Source organism: Rhinopithecus roxellana, chromosome 5, assembly GCF_007565055.1.
Source record: "Rhinopithecus roxellana isolate Shanxi Qingling chromosome 5, ASM756505v1, whole genome shotgun sequence".
NCBI lineage: Eukaryota > Metazoa > Chordata > Mammalia > Primates > Cercopithecidae > Rhinopithecus > Rhinopithecus roxellana.
Window position 1 is genome coordinate 111047571 of NC_044553.1, and position 16439 is coordinate 111064009.

Genomic DNA, 16439 nt, shown 5'->3' on the forward strand with positions numbered 1-16439 from the left:
GTTCTTGTGATTTGTTTGTTTTCTTCAATTAAGCTTAGTTGTTTCCTGTACCCAGGTGCATGCTATTTCTGCTCTTGGTTATGATGGTGTGTGGAGCATATTTCTGACCTGGAAGTGTGGTTTCTTTGACTCAGAGCCACATCAGCATGCCTTGCATCCTCTACTTCCTTTGCATTATTTCCTTTTGGAGGGCTCAGTTTGCCACCATTTAATCTACAGATGATTCATCTGGGACTGAAAACTGGTAATACTATAATAACAATACCTTTCTTTATCTAATACTCAATGCACTTACTACCTTAGACTTTCTCTGTTTATGAAGCACTTTCATTTTAATCCCTCACAGTAACCCTTTGCGTTAAGTCAGCAATTTTGTCTTAGTCTAAGATGGTGAAATTGTAGCTCAAAGAGCTTAAATAACTTGCTCAGAGTGGCAATGCTTCTGAGTTACCCTGCTTAACAATTTCTACAGGAAATGAATACTTTTGAAGATACTCTGGATAAATAAAAAGGAATTTTCCAAACCACGTCCCAGTTGTTAAAACCTAACTTGTTTTCAGTCTGGTCAGTTGATGAGACCAAGGTTAAAAGGCCCGTTCACCATACAGTTTAAATTGATGTGTCCAAGTCAAGAAAATAAATATTTAGGTCAGTTTTTATTCTGTTGCTTATATGATAAAGTTCAGGAAGGCTGGCTCTTAAATTAGTGGAACTTGAAATGGAAGTAATTAAGCCATTAGTTTTTTTATTATTATTCTCTTTTCCTTTCAGAGAGATGGAAAACTTGATGACTAGCTCCACCCTACCGCCCCTTTTTGCAGATGAAGATGGCTCCAAGGAGAGTAATGATATGGCTACCACTGGGTAAGCACTGCTTTGGGACATTGGACTTCTCCGTAGGCCTCAAAACAAAACTTCTAACAAAGGAAGAAGTCCTAAAGAGGCAGTTTTATATTATAAGTATAGAGGATGCATTTGTTTCACTTTGCAAAGAGAGTGACAGCCATCATAAACCACTTTGTAATCTGCATTCAATTATCTTTTGCAGTGCTCTGGTTTTTGTGAACTGGTACAACAATATGTGGAATCTAGCAAACATTGGTGACTCCAGTTAAGAAAATTATATAGTCACCGTTAAGGAAATACCTGCCACAGAGCTGGCTCTAAAAAACAAATGCATTTTCTGTTCAAATTACCATAGATATTAAAATAGTTTTTTCCCAAAGATCAGATTTTTTAATGTGTTTCTTTATTCAAAATGCTTAGTAACTTCAGCTGACTTCTGTTCTTTTCCCCATCCCACCTCGTTCTCCGTTCTGTGGGATCTTTTGAGAAATATGTAAAGAGATAAAGAAAAGGGTTAATAACAGTAGTCTACCTCTTCCCTTAAAATCTCTGTTCCACTTGAATTTTTGTCCTTTCTAGATATTTAGAGGTTATTTGGCAAAGAGAAAATGTGTCCACTAATAGACTGAAGTGCTAGCTAATCCCTAAGATGAATTATTTTAATATTCTTTAGAGCTCTTTAAAAAATAGGCTATACTTTGTAATTCTGTTTCCTTCCCTCACATTTATTTCTCACTTCGTTGATATCCGCCTTTGACCTCACTACTCAGATGAAAGTGTTCTCCCAGACTTTTCTAAAGGCTGCTTAGTTACTATATTCATTCAGTAAAAACTTTCTGAGTATCTACTATGTGCCATTGTTCCAGGCATTAGATAGAAAGCATTGATCAAAACAGATAAAAATCATAGGCCCTTTAAAGTTCAAATTCGACTTGTTGAATCAGACAATAAACAGGATAAATTAGTAAAACACATATTATGTTGATAAGAACTATAGTTTTAAAAAAGAAAAAAGTGGAGAAAAGGGATAGGAAGGGTTTGGGGATGCAGTTTTAAACAGGATGGCCCAGAAAGTGTTTAATGAGAAAGTGACTTGAATAAAGACCTGAAGGAAGTAAGGCAACTAGCGTGCAGTTTTCTGGGGAAGATTATCCTAGGCAGAGGGAGTAGTAGGTGCAAAAGCCCTGAGGCAGGAGAGTTTCCATCTTACCGAAATAGCCAGGAGTCCGGTGTGGCTAGAGCACACATAGCAGCAGGAGAGGCAGTAGAGGATTACATCAGTGCTTCTCAAACATGAATTGCCAAGACAGCTGATGAAAATGCAGATTCTGATTTAGAAAATCTGAAGACCAGAGATTCTACATTTCTAACAAGCTCCCAGAGAATGCCAGTTCTGTTGGTATGAGACCCATACTTTGGGTAAGAAGAGACTAGATCATAGGGATCAAAATGTTTTTTAGAGATCAAAATAAACCCTTTAACTTTTACTCTGAATGAAGTGGGAGAGCATTGGAGGGTTTCAAGCAGAATTATATGATCTGACTTACGGGTTAATAAGATCCCTCTGACTGTTGTATTGAGAATAGAGTGAAGGGAGCAGGGGCTGGAGCAAGGAGACCAGTTAGGAGGCTCTTAAAATAATTCAGGAGACAGATGATAGCCCGAAGAACCATCATCTAGTGACTTTCACAAGAGTGTTTTTGGTGGAATAGTAGGGCCAGAAACCTCGTTGGAGTGTGTTTCAAAGATAATGGGAATGAGGGGTAGTGAGAAGTATAGAATTCTAGGTATATTTTGAAGGTATACCAAACAGAATTTGCCTGAAAGAAAGGATGAGGAATGTAAGAAAGGAGAAAAAAAGCAGTCAAAGACAACTCAAAAGTTTTGGCCAAAGCAACTGGAGGGATGGAGTTGCCGTTAGCTTAGCTGGGGAAAACAGAACAAGTGTGGGAGGGAGTTGTAGGAGCTCAGTTTTGGAAATTTTACATTAGAGATGCTTATTAGATATCTAAGTGGAGATGTCACATAGGCACTTTGATATCAGGTTCTGCTATTAGGGGATGTTTAGGCGAGACAGAAAGTTGGGATTTATCAGCATATAACATTCAAAGCCATGAGACTGAGTGAGATCACCAAAGAAATGAGCACTCTATAGATGGAAGAAAGAAGAGATCTAAAGCCTGAGCTCTGGGATACTCCAGCATTTAAAAGACAGAGGCTGGGCACAGTGGCTCATACCTGTAATCCCAGCTCTTTGGTAGGCTGAGGTGGGTGGATCACTTGAGGTCAGGAGTTCAAAACCAGCCTGGCCAACATGGTGAAACCCCTGTCTCTAATAAAAATACAAAAATCAGCCAGGTGTGGTGACACATGCCACTACACCCAACTACTTGGGAGGTTGAGGCAGGAGAATTGCTTGAACCCAGGTGGCAGAAGTTGCAGTGAGCCGTGATTATGTCACTACACTCCAGCCTGGGTGACAGAGCAAGCTCTGTCTCAAAAAAAGAAGAAAAAAGAAAGAAAGAAAGAATAGGAAGAATCAATAGAGTCTAAAGCGAGTTGCTAGAAAGGTAGCAGAAAAGCCAGAGAGTGAAGGGTCCTGGAACCCACGTGAAAAAAAAAAAAGTATTTCAAGGGAGGGGAAAAGATAAACGTGTCAGATCCTTCTGGTACATCAGGTAAGATGGGGGCTGAGAAATGACACTGGATTTAGCATGGGTGTCATTGGTGGCTTTGACAAGAGTTGTAAGCACACATCTCCTTTGAAGTGGGCTTAAGGGAGGAGAAGTCAGTAAGTATAAACAAGTTATTTCCAGGGGTTGTGCTATAAAGGAAAGGAGAAAAATTGGGACCTTAACTGGAAGTGGGATTGAGTTTTTTTCTTTTCATTTTGTTTTGTGTTAAGAGAATCAATGTCATATGTATATGCTGATTAGACTGATCCTGTAGAGAGAAAAGAATTTGTATTGCCAGAAAGGACAGAATTGCTGAAAATCTGCCCCTGGGTAGGCAAGAGTATGTGAGATCAAGGGTGCAAACAGAAGGGTTGTTGGCTTTAGCTAGGAACATGGATAGTTTATTCATGGTAACAAAAGATCCTCTTTTTTTTTCCAGTCTTCATCCAACTTGTCATCAAGAAGGCAAGTGATGCCTTTGGCCATTCCTGTCCACTTAAGTCAGGGATTCATAGGATTGCTACTCTTTCCCAAACCTAGTTCTTATATTTTACCGAAATAAGAATGTACAAGAATTAGTAACTTAAAAATTGATGGCACAGTTGAAATGAAAATGACAGTGAAAGAACAAGTTGCCTAACACATCCAAAATGATTGAAATATTTGGAAAACAGCCCTGCAGAGATCAAACTGGATCTCGATGGTACCTCTTTTCAGCGAAAATGATTGGCATTGATTTCATAGCTTCTTTTACTTACCCTTTTTTAAAGGACCTCAAAAATGTAGGAATCTCCTGCTAAAATCACCTATTATGTTTCCTAGAAAGGGTCAGAAAAGTATAATTGCTTTCAGTCCCAAGACAGTCTGCTTCCTGTTTTCATCCATTTCTCGGTCCACTGTAATCTGGGATTTATTCTCATAATTCCACTAAAACTATACTTAACTAAAATTGGCAGTGACCTTCAGGTCTTCAAATTTAGCAGATATTTTTTGGCCTATCTTATTTAACATCTGCAACTTTTTACTTGATTAGCCACTACCCTTCTCAAAAGTCTTCCTGCCTTGGCCTCTGCAGTCGTCTTCTCTCGAGTTATCTTAATGCCCTTCTCAATCTCCTTCCTAGTTTTTCTACCTTGCTCATACAGTGATATTGCTTCAGCCGAGTTCTATCCTGACTTTTCCTTCTTCTCACTGTCTTTCTGGAGAATATCTAGCACTGCCCATTATTTCCATGGGCTAACGACTCTCGAGTCTATCTTTATGCCCTTTTGTTCCACTTCTGTTCTCCTGGGGCATGTTTCCAGTTGTCTGTGGTACATTTCTACTTAATTATGTTACAGGTGTTTCACATTTATCATTTTCTTGTCTGTCTGTCTGTCCACACACACATACATACCCCTGTTCTTACCTTGGTTAATATTAAGTACATAACCATCAATTGGAAGCCTCAGAATTACCTTTGACTCTTCTTTTCTTTCACTATTAAAGTCAATCAGTCATTAAGTTCTCTCCATTCTACCTTTTTTTTTGAGACAGAGTCTTATTCTGTCACCCACGCTGGAGTGCAGTGGCGTGATCTCGGTTCACTGCAACCTCCATCTCCCAGGTTCAAGCGATTCTCCTGCCTCAGCCTCCCCAGTAGCTAGGATTACAGGCACTGCCATCATGCCCAGCTAATTTTTTTATTTTTAGTAGAGACAGGGTTTCACCGTGTTGGCCAGTCTGGTTTTGAATTCCTGACCTCAAGTGATCCACCTGCCTCAGCCTCCCAAAGTGCTGGGATTATAGGCGTGAGGCACCACACCTAGCCATTCTGCCTCTTAAGTATCTCTTAGCTTTCCTTCTGCTCGGAATCCTGCCTGCCTTTGTCTCTCACTTAATTTATTACAGTAACCTCTTGATAGTCTCCCTTTCTCCTTTTATACCCAGTTCTTTCTATCTGGAATGGTGTTGTTTACCTTGATGAATACATACTCATCTTTTAGGACCTCCTCTATAAATTCTTTCTTAACATCCCTCCTTACATACAAAATTCGTCATACGCTCTACCATACCTTTATGGTACTTTTAACAAGCCTTTATTTTAGTACTTATGTTGCATTGTAATGATTCTCTATAACACTATGGGTTGTGCATTCTTTCAGAATAATGACTGAATATTACTCTATTATCCATCTTTCTACCACTCTTGCCTTCCCAACTCCTCCCTTGGTCAAAAACGAAAAAAAAATACTCACTAGCACATGATGTTACCTTTCCTTCTATTCCTTTGTCCACATGTAATAAGATAAGTCCACCTAAGACCCTACCATCATCTGTAGCTTCTTGTGTTCGCTCTTCAGAAGGGTGAGATCTGGTTTGCTAACTCATCTGGAACAGTATAGTGGGAGCAGGAAATAAGTACATCTGTCTGATTTATTAACATGTATACCTGAACTTACTGAACTTGATATTGTTCTTAGATGATCTGATTGTCAGTAAACGCTATAATCCAAGAAGAAATAGCCAATGAAATGTACCATTAAGAGATTTTTCTTACACCCTTTAAGAACTCTTTTGTGATAGTTGGCAAACTGCCTCTACAACTCCCATTGCTATTCACTTTTTTCGTTAATAGTGTTTTCCCTTTACATTGGAGATACATGAAAGGTAGCATGTAAAAGTCAGATTCTACTGCATATTCAGAACTAAAACATGAAGTCTGTGTTTAGAGGAGATCATCTTTTTGAAGAAGATTATAGTTGTTTTTGGTAGGAGATGTCTTCATGGAACTGACCTGGTTTAATCAAGCACTGAAACCAGTTTTTTAAAACACCCTGTAACTTCTGTGAAGACATTGTTTACATTTATACAGATTACTGGGGGAATTAATTCAAGGACTGGCATGTGCTTTTGCTGGCAGGGAAATTTATCTAGAACCTTAGTAAACAGGTGGAGTTTTTGTGTTGTTGATACTTCTGCCTATTATTCAGGCTAAATCACCCAGAGGTTCCTTACAGTAGTGGCACCACATCATCCACCAACAATCCAGAATTTGTGGAGGATCTCTCCCAAGGTCAGTTGCTTCAGAGTGAGTCTTCAAATGCAGCAGAAGGCAATGAACAGAGGCATGAAGATGAGGTAAGCTGAAGTATCTCCTTCTGCTCCTATCCTCTGAAACTTCTGAAGAAGCAGTCACAAGGAAGGTGTGTTGATCAAGGTGTTGATCATCTAACCTTCTTATATTCTTAGGCTGATACCTGCAAAATTTTCTATTTCTTGTTTTATGCGGAACCATATTAATAATTTTAATGGCATAGACAGGTAGACTCTTCTTTCCCTGTTCCCTAAGAAATACCTACCTCATATTAGATGTTCAACAAATACTTGTTGAATGAGTGAATGATTTAATCATTAATAAGTAAGTAATGAGAAGTGTACATGCCCTTGCTCAAGGCCACACTCTGCTCACGAAGCCCTGCTGCCTGGAGCCCTATGTGCCCAAAGCATTCATACTACTTACCAAATCCTTCACCCTCCCATAGGGAGTACCTTTCCCTAACTCACAGAAAGGCATATGAGCCTGGGCAGTCATGCCCTTGTTGGACTTTCAGTGTTTCTTACAAATAACTGATTACATTGTCAGTGTTTTAAGGCACTCTTTTTTTTTTGTTTTGTTTTGTTTTGTTTTTTAGCCAATAAAGAGTGTCACCATTGATTTTTGTCTTTTTTCTTATTTTAAAAAAGCCAACCGGGCCTGGTGGCTCATGCCTGTAATCCTAGCACTTTGGGAGGCCAAGGCGTGCGAATTACCTGAGGTCAGGAGTTGAAGACCAGCCTGGCCAACATGGTGAAACCCCGTCTCTACTAAAAAATACAAAAAATTAGCCAGGTACAGTGGTAGGTACCTGTAATTCCAGCTACTTGGGAGGCTGAGGCAGGAGAATCTCTTGAACCTGGAGGCAGAGGTTGCAGTGAGCCAAGATACTGTACTCCAGCCTGGGCTACAGAGTGAGACTTTGTCTCAAATTTAAAAAAATTATTTTTTTATCTCTCCTATTGGCATTTTTAAAGATTATAATGAATACTTAAAGCTTCTTAAATACCTTAAAACCAAATTGGTTTTTTTTTTTTTTTTTTTTTTTTGAGGTGGAGCCTTATTCTGTTGCCCAGGCTGGAGTGCAGTGGCACAATTTCAGCTCGCTGCAAGCTCTGCCTTCCCAAGTTCAAGCTATTCTCCTGCCTCAGCTTCCCAAGTATCTGGGATTACAGGCGCATGCCATCATGCCTGGGCAATTTTGTATTTTTAGTGGAGATGGAGTTTCCCCATGTTGACCAGGCTGGTCTCAAAATTCTGACCTCAAGTGATCCGCCTGCCTTGGCCCTCCAAAGTGCTGGGTTTACAGGTGTGAACCACCGTGCCAGCCCATAGTAACTTTAATGTAACTAGGTAAAAAAAAAAAAAAAACTAATACCAAATACATAATTTGCCCAATGGTGAATTATACCATTTTATTTTATATACATTTGGAGGAGTAGAGTACTACAGTTAGTAAGTATTTAGATATTTTTGTCCTTGTTTATTTATCTTTCTCTTGTCTGAAATAAGAATTATTGTATCCATGAAACATTAACTGATAGGGCTGTGTGTATTTGTAAAATTATGAGGTAAAAATATGATGTATCTTACATCTTATTTAAGGTACAAGAAAAAGGGCTCTGGTGAAACATCAGTGGTACCTCAGTCCTTTTCATTTCTTTAGTTTTTTTCAGAGGTGATTCAATCTTTTGATTTAACTGGTAACTCAACATATAAAGACCTCTGACTATGAAATGTACATCTAGGCTGGGTGCAGAGGCTCATGCCTGTTCGAGACCAGCCTGATCAACATGGCAAAACCCCATCTCTATTGAAAATACAACAATTAGCTGGGTGTGGTGGCGCATGCCTGTAATCCCAGCTACTTGGGAGACTAAGGCAGGAGAAACGCTTGAACCTGGGAGGCAGAGGTTGCAGTGAGCCCAGATAGCGCCATTGCACTCTATCCTGGGCAAGAAGAGCAAAACTCTACCTCAAAAAAAAAAAAAATTAAAATTAAATATATATCTAAAGGAACAAATTGTCAAGCCAAAGACCTCATCTTCATTTCAGATATACTTACTGAAATTTTTCTGAGACTTAGATATTAATGTAATATTCCATTTGCTATCTGCTATGGGAAATAAGCTAGTCTTTGAAAGTTATCAATGAGCAACTCCCTTTGTGAGTTATTTTTAATCTCTGCTACAACTTATTTCTTCCTTTGCCTGGTGCATGTGACACCATCTCACTCTGATCTGACAACGTCTGCCTCCCTACCACAATACGGCATGTGCTGCTGTATTTCCCATTTGGATACTCTCCTGTCAGGAATCAGGACCTGAGAGTTGTCTGTGGGACAGTCATATGCATATGAAGGTCAAAGCTGAGTGATCATGGCACCTTTTATTCTCATACATTGCGATTAGCACAAAAATAGCCGTTTAATGCAAGATTTTGTAGTGTGGTACATAAAAGAGTTTGCAAGTGAAGCATTTGGAGTTCCTCGAAAATTGCATTGCTGTCATTTGTATAATATCTACAACAGATATGGAGAGCTTTGAATATCCAGAGCCAAATTGCAACTCTTAATCCTGTTTTGTTTGTTGTTGTTTATTTTTGTTGTTGTTGGGTTATTTCGGGAGATGGTTGTTGTTTGGTTTTTGGTTTTTTATTTTGTTTTGTTTTGTAGCAACGAAGTAAACGAGGAGGTTGGTCCAAAGGAAGAAAGAGGAAGAAACCTCTTCGAGACAGCAATGCACCCAAATCCCCTCTTACAGGATATGTTCGGTTCATGAATGAGCGTCGAGAACAGCTTCGAGCAAAGAGACCAGAAGTCCCATTTCCAGAAATCACAAGGATGTTAGGCAATGAATGGAGTAAACTGCCTCCTGAGGAAAAACAGGTAATTGTTCTTATTCCTGACTCTTTGGTTTTGATTATATCTCAGAAATAACTTCCAAAAGAAAAGCAAAGAGGATGGACAGTTGATTCTGCAATTTTGTCACAGTGCCTAGGAGACCAGAAGAGCAGGGTCCATCATAGCAGTTTTCTCTAACTTAGTGAATTTTAAACTATTTGTTCGAGGGGTGTGAGCAGGGAAGGAGTCTAGGACTCCCCTCAACCAAAGCAGCACCACTTTTTAATGCTCTGAGTTCACGTAAGATTTTTTTAAGTGGTTCAGTATTAAGAAATCTACCAATAAAATATATTCCACTGAGTTAAATGAAAAGTTGTGAATTAAATGAGAAAAAGTCACTTGACACAATTCTGCAGTTCACATAAGATTTTTAAGAAAAAAATGTTACTGTTTTAATACATTTTTTAAACTAGAGTTCTGGCAAATTAACCTGCTATTGAAAATAAAGCAAGAACAACTTGAATTCTTTCTCCTCTAAGACAGAAACTAACCTGATGGCAAACTGAAATGAATCCATTTGTTAGAGATTTGAGAGGAATTAAGGACAAGATAGCCATGAGCTGGTGGAAATACCACTAAAGCAGAGCAATGGTCATGATTGTGGGAGTTGCTTTGGGTTAAAAGTTCCCAGCATTCCCAGCATCTGAAAGATATCTATATATCTTTTATGTCTTAAACTCTTTTATGACTTACACTTTTTAGAAAGGATTCCAGACACACTAAAACCAAATTGAAAAATACTCTCCTGGGAATTAATTGACTTCAGAAATTTTCAAAGAGATCAGATTCAGTTGCAACTTTTGAAGCTCTGTGTTAGTGGTAGCAAGCTAGTAGAAGGCAGTGAATATCATCCATTGTTTTGGCACTACTGTAGAAAAGGATAGTAGGCTGTACATACTGTGTTATTCTTTTCTTTTTTATTTTTCTTTATTTTAAAATTAATGTGTGATTTTTTTTTTTTTTTTTTTTAGATCCTTTTCAGAGAATACAGAAGTGTATAAACAAAAATGTAAAAATAACAGTGGTGGCCGGGCGCGGTGGCTCAAGCCTGTAATCCCAGCACTTTGGGAGGCCAAGACGGGCGGATCACGAGGTCAGGAGATCGAGACCATCCTGGCTAATACGGTGAAACCCTGTCTCTACTTAAAAATACAAAAAAAAAAAAAAAAAAACTAGCCGGGCGACAAGGCGGGCGCCTGTAGTCCCAGCTACTCGGGAGGCTGAGGCAGGAGAATGGCGTAAACCCGGGAGGCGGAGCTTGCAGTGAGCTGAGATCCAGCCACTGCACTCCAGCCTGGGTGGCAGAGCAAGACTCCGTCTCAAAAAAAAAAAAAAAAAAAAAACAGTGGTTATTTCTTGGGATAACCGCTATTACGTAGGACAAAGGTTTTGTGTTTGTTTTTGCTTTACTAACTTTTTTTTGGAAATAATTTCAAATGTACAAGAAGTTACGAACATAAAAATAATACAAAGAACATCCAAACACCCTTTGCCCAGATTCACTTACAATATTCTCAGTCTTTCTTACACTTTTGCATGCTCAGTCTTTCTCTCTCTCACTCACACACACACACTTGCATGTGTACACCCAGACACACAAAATTTTGTTTTAATCATGTGAGGATAAATTATATACATTGTAGCCCTTTACCCCCAGAATATTTCAGTGTTTATTTCAAAGAATATTTTCTTATATAACCATAGTATAGTCATCAATTTCATAATTTTTCATTAACAATACTTTAATCTGTCATCCATATGTTGACCTAACCTCATTTCTTTATAACATTTTTCCCTTCCAGAACAAGTTCCAGTCTAGGGTCAGGTTTTATGTTAGGTAGTCAAGTTTCTTTTTTTTTTTTTTTTAGTAGTCAAATTTCTTTAGCTTAAACTGGGATATTTCCATAGTCTTTCTTTTTCTTTTATAACATTGATATTTTTTTTAAATACAGTTCCCTTCTGCTTCCCCCGCTTCTTTTACCTTTAACAGAACATTGGTCATTGTGTATTTTTCAGATGTTTCCTCGTGATTAGATTGAGGTTACGCATTCTTGGTAGAATGACTTGCGTAGGCAGTATATCACATATGCAGGCACACAATGTCCTTTTGTTTCTCACTGGTAATATTAATTTTGCTTACCTGGTACATTATTTAAATTCTCCTTTGTCATTAGTAATCTATAGGGAGATGATTTAAGAACATGCAAATAGTGTGTTCTACATCAACATTTTCCCCTAGATTTAGCATCCATTGATTATTTTTGCCTGATTTAATCTTTATCATTATGGTTACAACGTGATGATTTTTCCAACTCCAGCACTCCCTTCACATTTACCAGTTAGCCTTCAGCATTCTAATCTAAGCAAGATCTCGGCTTACTGCAACCTTGACCTCCTGGGCTCAAGCACCCCTCCCACCTCAGCCTCCTGAGTAGCACATACCACCAAACCTGGCTAATTATTTTATGTTTTGTAGAGACGGGATCTCACTTTGTTGCCCAGCCTGGACTCAAACATCTGGGCTCAAGCAATCCTCTTGCCTCAGCCTCCCAACATCCTTTGATTACAAATATGAGCCACCATGCCCAATGCCCTACCCCCATTTATTTGTTTGTTTGTTTGTTTGTTTTTTGAGATGGAGTCTTTCTCTGTCGCCCAAGCTGGAGTGCAGTGGCACAATCTCAGCTCATTGCACCCTCCGCCTCCCAGATTCAAGTGATTCTCTAGCCTCAGCTTCCCACGTAGCTGGGACTACAGGCATGCACCACCACGCACGCCCAGCTAATTTTTGTATTTTTAGTAGAGATGGGGTTTCAGCATGTTGACCAGGCTGGTCTCGAACTCCTGACCTCAAGTGATCCACCCACCTTGGCCTCCCAAAGTGTTGGGATTATAGGCGTGAGCCACCATGCTCAGCCTCTACCCCCATTTATACCCCCATTTATTGTATTTGTATGGTAACAAATCATTGGTATTATGTCTATTATAAATCATACTAATAATCGTATGAAGTTTTTTCTACTAGTTTATATTTTATTACTATACTTAATTATTTTGGTGCTTAAATTGTACCAGATTTGGCCAGTTGGGTATCTCCTACATCTGGCTCTTATGTGGGACAGACAAGGAGTTTAACATAATTTCTGAGTGTGTTTTCCGTTCATTTAGAAGCAGTATTTTTATACTTTCTTATACTTCCTTTTGATGAATGAAAAGGGCAAAGCATTAAACAAAATAATCCTGGTAGAGCAATGAACTTTGTTTAAATAATTAATAGCACAAAGCAATCAAAGCATGTAGATATAGGTTCTCTCAGAGTAGTCCCATTTTTAAGTCCATAGGATGAGGTCATTATTTTTATGTTCTTTGTGCTTCCTAGCTTCATTGCTCCAATCTTCTGGCTCTTAAAGGGCCAATTGATGTATGACATCATCCCCTCAAAATGGGCTGGAGACAGCAAAACAGTAATATTCTATTCCTTCCCCTGGGAAGACTAAGTGTGCCTGTGTGGTGTGCAGATCTCATGAGGATGACTCTAGTGGCCATGTAGAGTTCTATCTATAGAGTTAGAAGAATAATCATCTTCATGAATTTTTTATAAGAATGGTCTCAATAGAACTTGTCTTCATTAGGTTAGAAAAGGCAATAAATAGTCTAAAAACTCATAATGACTTATTTCTTTTATAATTGAGAGGTTATATTTTATTCTATTCATACAACTCTTGTTTTCCTGATTCTTTTTTAAGGCATATTCCCTATATTCTTTTCTTCTCATGTTCTAATTGTCCCATTTTCTTCAAATAGGTAGTTTAATTTTATTTAAATAAGATCTCATTTTCTTGAAAATAATTCTGTGTTTCTTTCCTAGCGCTACCTTGATGAAGCAGACAGAGATAAGGAGCGCTACATGAAGGAACTAGAACAGTATCAGAAAACTGAGGCCTACAAGGTCTTCAGTAGGAAAACCCAGGACCGTCAGAAAGGCAAATCTCATAGGCAAGGTATCAAAACCAGAACCAAATGTATTTGTAGTTTATTGTGGGTGATGGAGTGTCATAAAGCCAACTGTTAAGAGTGGTAACTAGGCCGGGCGCGGTGGCTCAAGCCTGTAATCCCAGCACTTTGGGAGGCCGAGACGGGCGGATCACAAGGTCAGGAGATCGAGACCATCCTGGCTAAACCGGTGAAACCCCGTCTCTACTAAAAAATACAAAAAACTAGCCGGGCGACGTAGCGGGCGCCTGTAGTCCCAGCTACTTGGGAGGCTGAGGCAGGAGAATGGCGTAAACCCAGGAGACGGAGCTTGCAGTGAGCTGAGATCCGGCCACTGCACTCCAGCCTGGGCGACAGAGCGAGACTCCGTCTCAAAAAAAAAAAAAAAAAAAAAAAAAGAGTGGTAACTAGAAAAGACATGTTTCTGTTTTCTCTCCACTATCCAGTATTCACTTACAAGCATTATTTTGGAATTTTATTAAAATCACACTGCTGTCATTTAGAAATTTCAACTGGGTTTCCATGTCTGTTATCGATGATTTTGGCTTGTCCTCCAAGACCCCTGTTAGTTGCCTGCCTGCCCTTTTCCTGATTCCCAGTTTAGGCATTTCTCTGCCTATAAGCAAACCTATCTACAAAATTATATCAGTAACAGTAACTTGCCTTTAACACTTCTGAGACTTTCATGTGTCATTTTTGAAGCACCATCCACAACTAGTCTATTTTTCCTTAGCCATCACTCTTCTCTATACTTGGGCATCTAGCCTGCTAAAATTATAGATGTTGTACAAGTAGTCTTTGGTTTGTGTCTTCTGTCTACTCTTCCACCCTGTTGTCCCTAAAGTTAAAAACTGTTTCTGCTGTTTCTCTTATGCCTAATTATGAATTCTGATTCTGTAGATATGGGGTTCCCTTACTTTTGTTGGCTGACCGATTAATAAAGCCTTAAGGAAAAATATCATATGTTATGAGAATCTACATATACCAGCAGGTTTTATAGTTTGGCACAGTCATACACTTCGGTTTGGTTATTGCTTTCTTTTTAAATGTAATGTTCTCTTATTCTTTTATATTTTTAGATGCAGCCCGGCAGGCCACTCATGATCATGAGGTAATTAGCCATCTGTCTACATACCACATATATGTATTTATAATAACGTTGCTTTTTGAAATGCTACTGGATTTTTTTTTTTAATGAATGCAGAGTATTTCCTATATCATAATTCAAATTAAATGAGATACTTTAGCTTGGGGGTTCTTAGCATATGGCAGACACTTATGTTATTGAACTATAGCCCCTAACCTCAATCCTTTCCTGTGATCTAAGAATTTTATTGGCTTTAAATGCCAAAGATGGCTGGAATTTGGAATGAAGTATAGAAATCAGGGCTAGCTGAAAGCTATAACTTGACCATAGTTTATCATCACCACATGCTTTAATCTGACTCTCAGAAAAGTTGTTATTTAAAGAATCCAGCATTTGCTTAAAATGAACTGTTCAGCTACAATGTCGATAGAGCACAAGCACCAGTATCTCATTTTTTTGTTTGTTTTGTTTTATTTTGTTTTGTTTTGTTTTTGAGATAGTCTCACTCTGTTGCCCAGGCTGGAGTGCAGTGGCACAATCTTGGCTCACTGCAGCCTCTGCCTCCCAGGTTCAAGCGATTCTCCTGCGTCAGCCTCCCGAGTAGCTGGGACTACAGGCTCGTGCCACCACACCCGGCTAATTTTTTGTATTTTTAGTAGAGACAGGGTTTCATCGTATTAGCCAGGATGGTCTCGATCTCCTGACCTCGTGATCCACCCGCCTTGGCCTTCCAAAGTGCTGGAATTACAGGTGTGAGCCACCGTGCCCAGCCATGTTCCCATTTTTCTATGGTAACAAAACCCTTATTCTATTCTGGGGAGCAAGGTATCTCTCTAAAAGACTAAATGGATTACAGGCATGAGCCACCATGCCCTGCCCAGTGTCTCAGTTCTTACACCTCCTTTCCTATTCCCTCACTTCACTAGCACATGTTTGTATACTGGCTTCTTTCCTCCCACTTGGTTCAGCCCCATTGATAGGATTTAGGCCTATGTTTCTGTGTGTATGGGATTTAGGTGTGTGTGTTATTTCAAATTATGTTTCCTCCAAACTTTTGTTTCCTCCAACTTCCTTTAACCTTCATGGCTCTCTATACTTCTCTTATGTGCTTAGCTGATCTGACCTAGGGGTTTTGAGGTAATTCAAGGGCTCACACTCTTTGGTTGTAATCTCTTTGCAGACATGCACAGTCTAGTTTTCATCTTTATATCCAACCCTATACCACCTATCATGATACCCTTACCTTGAGAAGGTATTCCATAAGTGATTATTTTTATACAAGAATCTATTCAAAGTTGACCTGAAATACTGGGAATTTGAACAAAAAGAATTTTCTAGTGTACTATTTTACATGTGTTTGTTTTTTTACCAAATCAAGGAAATGTTGGTTACCTTAAAACATAGAGAAAAGATTCAGATTCACAGGTCAAATAGATGTTATTACCATCTATGAATTATAAAGTGAGAAACATAGTAAACATTTGCATTTTATTCTTCAGATAGATCCTATATAAATGTAATTATATATGACATTCTGTGCTCTAATTCGGATGAAATGTTTTTTGCTGGAGAAACTTTATATGTATTTGTATTTTAAATCATAATACTGCAAACTTTTCATATTAGCAGACTTTTGTATAATTACTTCTCTCTTTCTTTGCCTGTGTGCCCAGCTATCAATATCATGAAATTTCCATACTTCTTTTTTTCTCTATTTTATAGCTTCTCTATCTTTAACAGTTACCAAAGAGAATTTGGACAGTAATCTGAAACATTAGAGCTCACATTTTCTAATCAGTTGTCTGAATAGATGTCAATCATCTGAATCATTTCTTCACTATGAATTTTGCTGGCCAAACT

The 16439-nt window shown here is 38.7% G+C and overlaps 1 protein-coding gene across 3 annotated transcripts in view; it reads left to right on the plus strand.

Moving 5' to 3' along the window:
* HMG20A (high mobility group 20A) overlaps positions 1–16439 on the plus strand; it is a 64011-nt gene that overhangs the window by 35512 nt on the left and 12060 nt on the right. For 2 of the 3 annotated variants that reach the window (XM_010373267.2, XM_030930506.1), the window contains exons 2-6: positions 772–864; positions 6494–6641; positions 9272–9484; positions 13368–13500; positions 14572–14603. In XM_010373267.2, the coding sequence (XP_010371569.1) occupies positions 776–864; positions 6494–6641; positions 9272–9484; positions 13368–13500; positions 14572–14603 (615 nt within the window). In that variant the 5' untranslated portion in view covers positions 772–775. Of the gene's footprint in view, positions 1–55; positions 245–771; positions 865–6493; positions 6642–9271; positions 9485–13367; positions 13501–14571; positions 14604–16439 lie in introns of all 3 variants that reach the window. The other variant, XM_030930507.1, reaches the window with a different exon arrangement.